The sequence below is a fragment of the Pimephales promelas genome, chromosome 7 (genome assembly GCF_988280905.1).
Source record: "Pimephales promelas chromosome 7, fPimPro1.hap1.1, whole genome shotgun sequence".
Lineage (NCBI taxonomy): Eukaryota > Metazoa > Chordata > Actinopteri > Cypriniformes > Leuciscidae > Pimephales > Pimephales promelas.
The window spans coordinates 11,348,396-11,356,541 of NC_142775.1; the positions used below are offsets into that span (position 1 = coordinate 11,348,396).

The 8,146-nt window shown below is 51.3% G+C and overlaps 1 protein-coding gene across 1 annotated transcript; it reads left to right on the top strand.

The window, feature by feature from the left end:
• The first annotated feature begins 336 nt into the window (after window positions 1–336).
• Window positions 337–1,445, top strand: LOC148978299 (uncharacterized). Its single transcript, XM_089133055.1, has one exon. It carries the CDS (start codon window positions 375–377, stop codon window positions 1,380–1,382), a length of 1,008 nt encoding a protein of 335 aa, XP_088989181.1. The 5' UTR covers window positions 337–374; the 3' UTR covers window positions 1,383–1,445.
• The last annotated feature ends 6,701 nt before the right edge of the window (window positions 1,446–8,146 follow it).

The following is an 8,146-nucleotide window of genomic DNA, read 5'->3' on the forward strand; positions in this document are numbered from 1 at the left end:
TCCTCTCTGTTCATCTGGATTCTGTGAGTAGAGCCAGTTATACTGTTGAACCCTCACTGTTATTCTCTGTCTGCCTGAGCCCTGTGAAGAGAGCCAGTTATACTGTGAAGTTGTCATCTTGACTTTTCCGCCTGTCTGAGCCCTGAGAAGAAAGCCAGCCTGTTGTTGAATCTTTACTCTCCCCCGTCTATCCGGATTCTGCGAGTAGAGCCAGCTATACTGTTGAATCCTCACCTGTCATCTGTCTGCCTGAGCCCTGGAAAGAGAGCCAGCTTTGTTGTGGATTCTGTGTTCCCCTCCGCCCATCCGAGCCCTGTGAAGTGGCGTAGTCGGCAGGGTTTGCCACCGCGAGTTGAAGCAGCTACAGGTTCACGATGGCCGACGAAGAGGTGGTGGCCGCAAGACCACAAGTCATGCCCGTGTTTATGGGAGCCCCTTGGGCCCAGCGTTATGGGGGACCAGGATCAGAGCTACCTCTCCAGGACTGGAAGACTCAAACGGAATACCTGGCTGGCCTCCAGGGGCTGAGTGATGCACAAAAGACACAGTTTGTTCTGGGATCCTTGGAGGGAGAAGCGAAGAGGGAAGTTCTAGCTGCACCCAGCACTGCACGAGCCACTGCCAAGGCCATCTTTGACTTTTTGACGGAACTGTATGGGGATACTACCCCCGTGGCCGCCCTCCGGGCTCAGTTCTTCAACTTTCGCCAAGGTCCTAGGCAAGCCTTACGGGCGTATGCGCTGAGGCTGCGTGAGCAGTTTGTTCGATTGAAAGGCCGACCAGATCATGGTCTGGGAGACGGAGATTCCTTACTGCGAGATCAGTTTGTTTTGGCGCTCCGAGACGGGCCTATTCGACAGAGTATAAAGCTCCAGCTCCGCCGAGACCCAGCGTTAACTTTTGAGGACCTCCGACAGGAGGCCTTGGCATTGGAAATGGATCAGGGTGAGGCAGCTGACCAACCGGTGTGCATGGCTGTTGGTGGTGCCGCCCCTTCTTCAACTGGGGATTGGAAACAAAAGCTGCGGGCGGAGCTGTTGGAGGATGTTAAAGGACAGATGTGCATGGCCGTTGGTGAGGCCTCCACTCCTCCAACCATGGATTGGAAACAGAAGTTGCGGGCAGAACTGTTCGAGGATGTTAAAGGCCAGATGGCTGAACTATCTAAGACCCTTCTAGAGGAACTGCGCCGGGGACAGCTCAGTGACCGGGACCGATCCTATTCTGAGGGGAGCCGAGAGCCCGGACGGCGCCCTGGACGGCCGGCTAATCCGAGATTCCAGTGGGATGATAAGGGCAGGCCCATTTGCAACAGCTGCGGAGAATCAGGACATTATAGCCGTCAGTGTGGCTCCCGACGCGGTTCCCAAGGGGGTTTTTAGTTGCGCCGGCCACTGTGGGTCAAGTGGCCGGGACCCCCTTAAGTGACCCCCTTTCTATGCCTATTCCCAGACATGACTGGGTTGGACATTGCCCAACCGTGAAGATCCAGGTTAATGGGGTGGAAGTTGCATGTTTAGTTGATACCGGTTCCCAAGTCACGTTATTCTCAGAGAGCCTGTCCCGAGAACTCTTTAAGGACCGACGACCCCAGGGGGCCGAGACTTCGCAACTTGTACTGAGAGGAGCCAATGGGCTGGATATTCCCTATACAGGCTATGTGATTGTGGACTTCCATGTTCAAGGGGTCCCCGTACGACAAAAAGGAGTTGTTATCGTTAGAGACCACTGCCTGGGTTCACATCGAGCATTAATTGGTATGAATGTAATTTCAGAATGTTGGGCTGCTTTTTAAGTGGGATCGGATGCCGTTTGGGCTGTGCAACGCCCCTGCGACTTTCCAGAGGCTGATGCAGCGGTGCTTGGGGGGACAGTTAGTTGATTCGACCTTGGTCTACCTTGATGATGTCATAGTATTTTCGCCAGACTTCGCCTCCCATCTACTCCACCTGGAACGTGTGTTCCAGGCTATGGAAAAATATGGATTGAAGTTACGACCGGACAAATGCCAGTTGTTTAGGAGTGAGGTACAGTTTCTGGGTCATCGGGTCAGCGCTGCAGGGGTGTCCCCTGACCCGGAGAAAGTGTCTGCCGTCCAGGGCTGGGAGGCGCCGAAGACTGTCCGGCAAGTAAGGTCCTTCTTGGGCTTTGTAGGCTACTATCGGCGCTTTATCAAGGGTTTTTCAGGGATTGCCAAGCCCCTGAATCGACTCCTCGAAGGTACCGGACGCTCCCGACCCCGGGGGTCTCCCTCTGTGAACTGGGACTCGGCATGCGAATCGGCTTTCCAACAGCTCAAGCGCGAACTCCTGCAGGCCCCGATCCTGGCCTACGCTGATTTTACTCAGCCATTCATCCTATATACTGATGCGAGTAATGCAGGGTTGGGGGCTGTACTTGCACAACGACAACAGGGAGTTGAGAGAGTTATTGCATATGCCAGCCGGAGTCTGCATCCAGCCGAGCGGAATGCTTCCAACTACAGTTCCTTCAAAATAGAACTTCTGGCGTTGAAGTGGGCGATGACAGAAAAATTTAAAGATTACTTATGGGGAGCAAAGGTGATGGTTGTGACCGATAACAACCCTTTGGTCCACCTACAGACAGCACGATTGGGGGCGGCGGAGCAGCGTTGGGTGGCCCAGCTGGCCAATTACGACTACCAGCTTCAATATCGACCGGGTAGAGAACACACTAATGCGGATGCACTGTCCCGACTCCCCGTGACTAAAGGGAGTGAGCAAACGGAATCCCCTACTTCGGAACCAGAGGAGGGATTGATGGTGGGGGTAGTGGAAGCCCCCGGAATTCGTTTGGAGGGAGTACCCACCGGCTGGGGGTGGGACCCAGGCCGGTGGAAAGAACTACAGCAAGGAGATGTTGATCTGGCAAGAGTGTATGCTTACCTGCAACAGGGTTCTAGGCCTGGTGTAGAGGAGAGGCGGACTCAAACCGTGGCAGTAAGGAAACTCATGGGGCAGTGGAAGAAACTCAACCTGAGAGAGGGAGTGATTTGTCGTTCTGTCCAAGAGCCAGTAACCCAGGAGGTGGTACACCAGGTGGTGGTGCCAAAGGGACAGCGGTTGGCCCTGCTGGAAGCTTACCACACACATATAGGACATCAAGGACAGGAAAGGACATTATCCCTATTAAGGAGGTACTTTCACTGGGTGGGGATGGAAGCAATGGTCGAGTCTTTCGTTCGGAGCTGCCCGAGGTGTGTACTTTTTAAGACCAGGAAAGAGGCAAGAGCCCCCCTAGTCCCTATGCGCCCTAAAGCACCTCTACACATTGTGGGGATGGATTTTCTAACGCTGGGTCGGCCCACAGATCGGTATCAGAACATCTTGGTGGCAACCGACCTATTTACCAAGTATGCATGGGCTATTCCTACTCCAGACCAAACAGCCGTTACCACTGCAGGTGTACTCTGGCGAGCTATCATCCAGCCCTTCGGGTGCCCCGAGACTCTTCATTCTGACCAGGGCCCGAACTTTGAATCTAGGGTCATACAAGAACTGAGCCGCCTTTATGGATGCCGTAAGACTCGCACTACCTCGTATCACCCCCAAGGTAACGGGGGGTGCGAGAGGTTTAACCAGACCTTGTTGGGGTTGCTCGGGACCTTGGAAGCCGACCAACAGAATCAGTGGGAGGAATGCCTCCCTGCCCTAGTGCAAGCCTATAACAACAGTGTGCACAGCACCACAGGCTATGCCCCGGCATTCCTGATGTTTGGCAGACATATGCGCTTACCGGTTGATCTGTTGCTGGGGACCAAGCCTACGGAGGGAGTTCAGAGTACGACGGAGTGGGTGGGTCGTCATCATCGGCAGCTTCATCATGCCTATCGTCAGGTTACGGACCATCTGAGCGCAGCAGCAGCCAAAAGTAAACGGTTGTATGACCGGACGGCTCGAGAAGCCCCCCTACTGCCTGGAGAGCGAGTATTAGTGCGAGACAATCGACGCCCAGGAAAGGGAAAACTCAGTGATCGTTGGGAGACCGTACCGTATGTGGTGGAACGCCAACAACAGCCTGATCTACCTGTGTATACTGTTCGCCCCGAAGGGAGACTAGGCCCTGAACGGGTACTCCACCGGAATTTGCTTCGTCCTTGCCCAAATTATCTGGTCCCGATGGAAGAGGCCCCCGAACGGTCTATGACCCCAGCAGCTCCATCGGTGGGATGGGCCGTCGTCCCAAGAGGCCCCGAAATCGAGGCGGCAAGGGTAGATCCTTTATCCCCACCCCGACGTTCCCGGAGAGATAACCAGGGGCGACCACCCCAGCGATACGGCGAGTGGGCTGAAGTTTCTCGGTCCTAGGGACTAGTCCCGAATGGTAGGGGGGGATGTCACCGGGGTGACAAAAAGGCAGGCGGAACCTTTTATCATGGCCGGGTTTCTGTGGGGGGGGATTTCCGGTGTGGGACCCGGAAGACTCTAGCGCCGGAAAACTCCGAGCGGAGACGGAGAATGATTAGTTAATTCAAAACAGGTGCGGGGCAGGACTATCGCGATCGCGATTGGGACACATTGTCAGTTGGGAAGGATAAAAGGGCATTTCATCTTCAACAAAGCAGGGGCAGGAGAGATGAAAGGCTGTGTGTGACGTTCGGGTGGATTTGGAGATGTGGATAAGAGATAAGTGCTGTTGATGTTTGGACTGTGATACGAGAAATCTGTTTGGAGGATGTGATGAGACTTCGTGAGGTGTAAATCTGTCTTTTTGGAGGAAGTTTGAATGTCCCACGCTTTATTGGAAGAAGTCCAAGAGATTGTAGTGCTGTGCAGTGGACCAGATCCCCTGTCTACGCCCTAGTTTGTGAGTGACAAGACTTTGCAGTGTTGTTCATTAAATCACGTGTGCCGATTTGTGTGAATTACAGTTAAACACGAGTGGAAGTGTAATGCAGTGACATCGGGGAAACGGTTCTGGCTGTGGATATATCGCCCGCATCTCGTTGGATGGAGGAAGTCATCTAGTGGTGAAATTCTTCTCTTCTCCTCTTTAATCTCTACGTAGGATTGTGAAGTTCAGCTATACTGTTGAATTCTCACCTGTATTCTCTGTCTGCCTGAACCCCGCGAAGAGAGCCAGCTTTGCTGTTGAACCCTTATTCCTCTCTGTTCATCTGGATCCTGTGAGTAGAACCAGTTACACTGTTGAATTATCACATGTACCCTCTGTCTGCCTGAGCCCTGTGAAGAGAGCCAGCTTCGCTGTTGAATCCTTAATCCTCCATGTGCTGCTTGATCCTGTGAGTAGAACCAGCTACACTGTTGAATTCTCACCTGTATTCTCTGTCTGCCTGAGCCCCGTGAAGAGAGCCAGCTTTGCTGTTGAACCCTTATTCCTCTCTGTTCATCTGGATTCTGTGAGTAGAGCCAGTTACACTGTTGAACCCGCACCATTATTCTCTGTCTGCCTGAGCCCTGTGAAGAGAGCCAGTTGTACTGTGGAATCGTCATCATAATCCTCTCTGTCTGCCTGAGCCCTGTGAAGAGAGCCAGCTTTGCTGTTGAACCCTTATTCCTCTCTGTTCATCTGGATCCTGTGAGTAGAACCAGTTACACTGTTGAATTATCACATGTACCCTCTGTCTGCCTGAGCCCTGTGAAGAGAGCCAGCTTCGCTGTTGAATCCTTACTCCTCCATGTGCTGCTTGATCCTGTGAGTAGAACCAGCTACACTGTTGAATTCTCACCTGTATTCTCTGTTTGCCTGAGCCCCGTGAAGAGAGCCAGCTTTGCTGTTGAACCCTTATTCCTCTCTGTTCATCTGGATTCTGTGAGTAGAGCCAGTTATACTGTTGAACCCGCACCGTTATTCTCTGTCTGCCTGAGCCCTGTGAAGAGAGCCAGTTGTACTGTGGAATCGTCATCATAATTCTCTCTGTCTGCCTGAGCCCTGTGAAGAGAGCCAGCTTCGCTGTTGAATCCTTACTCCTCCATGTGCTGCTTGATCCTGTGAGTAGAACCAGCTACACTGTTGAATTCTCACCTGTATTCTCTGTCTGCCTGAGCGCCGTGAAGAGAGCCAGCTTTGCTGTTGAACCCTTATTCCTCTCTGTTCATCTGGATTCCGTGAGTAGAGCCAGTTATACCGTGAACCCTCACCGTTATTCTCTGTCTGCCCGAGCCCTGTGAAGAGAGCCAGCTTTGCTGTTGAACCCTTATTCCTCTCTGTTCATCTGGATTCTGTGAGTAGAGCCAGTTATACCGTGAACCCTCACCGTTATTCTCTGTCTGCCTGAGCCCTGTGAAGAGAGCCAGTCGTACTGTGGAATTGTCATCATAATTCTCTCTGTCTGCTCGAGCCCTGTGAAGAGAGCCAGCTTTGCTGTTGAACCCTTATTCCTCTCTGTTCATCTGGATTCTGTGAGTAGAGCCAGTTATACCGTGAACCCTCACCGTTATTCTCTGTCTGCCTGAGCCCTGTGAAGAGAGCCAGTCATACTGTGGAATCGTCATCATAATTCTCTCTGTTTGCTCGAGCCCTGTAAAGAGAGCCAGCTTTGCTGTTGAACCCTTATTCCTCTCTGTTCATCTGGATTCTGTGAGTAGAGCCAGCTATACTGTTGAATCCTCACTGTTATTCTCTGTCTGCCTGAGCCCTGTGAAGAGAGCCAGTTATACTGTGAAGTTGTCATCTTGACTTTCCGCCTGTCTGAGCCCTGAGAAGAAAGCCAGCCTGTTGTTGAATCTTTACTCTCCCCCGTCTATCCGGATTCTGTGAGTAGAGCCAGCTATACTGTTGAATCCTCACCTGTCATCTGTCTGCCTGAGCCCTGGAAAGAGAGCCAGCTTTGTTGTGGATTCCGTGTTCCCCTCCGCCCATCCGAGCCCTGTGAGGAGAGAAACCGTTCTGCTGGGAATCTGAGAGAACTAGTTCTACTATTGAATCCTCACCTGTCTTCTGTCTGCCTGGGTCCCGAGAAGAGAGCCAGCTTTGCCGTGGATTCCGTACTCCTTTCCGTTCATCCGAATCCTGTGAAGAGAGAGATTGTTCTGCTGTGAATCTGAGAGAACCAGTTATACTGTTGCACCCTCACCTGTCTTCTGTTGGCCTGGGTCCGGAGAAGAGGGCCAGCTTTGCTGTGGATTCCGTACTACTCTCCGTCCATCCGAATCCCGGGAGAAGAGAAATTGTTCTGCTGTGAATTCGAGAACTAGTCCAGCTGTGAATCCTCACCTGCTCTGCCCACCCGAGTTTTGCTTCAGCTTGCCGAAGGCTGTTTTAGTTTAATTTATTTAATAAAGATTCTGAATTTTCTCTAACTTACTTTGCCTCTGTGTCCTCTGTGGTGTTGGCTCCTCGCGGTGGTACGTGTGTCGGGGGTTGGGACGGCCGGTCATCTGGTGTCCGGTCCCCCCGTGACACATACATGCCTACCTCGTGATGACATGACAAACTGGATTGTCGAGCAATACAGAATATTGTGCAGTGCCTGGTTGTGGAAGAAGACAGTCGCTGCATAAGCTCTGGATTCCAATAGGACTGCATGGATAAACTTTATTTTTAATGACGTTCCAGCTGATGAGGGTATAAAACATCGTCGTCTGTTCGCTTCATTTCACTGAGGATTGTTTTGTAAACACTGGATTTGCAGACGATTAAGAGTAAAGAACGTGCTTGTCCGTCTATATTGGATCTGACAGGAATTGTGCAACAAACGGACTCTGGGTCGAACATGTGGGCGAATCCGGTTGCCATTTGACAACATTGGACGTTTTCCCCCACGTACACCGACGGGTCATGGCTCTGCGACGGGTGAGTTAAGCTCATTATAATATGCAAAACTGTTATCCACTCACAGGAGTGGGCGTTTATTTCCAAGTCTTCAGTGCGACACGCCCATAAAAACCGACCGTTTTTCAGGAAGGCTCACAACTTGGGTACAAAATAGCCTATTACTTATTCATTTTGATGTTTTTGAATGCAAAAACAAAACGAACGTCATAAGTTGACCTCAGACAACAATATAATAACATTTTAAAAGCCAGTTCATGACCCCTTTAAGATTTTGACTTTTAATGACTTAATGACTTTTGTTAATTTTATTTTACTGATAACAGCCTTATTATTATAATAACGGAGTAGTTTATCGATTCATATTAAGAACTTGACATATATGATGATG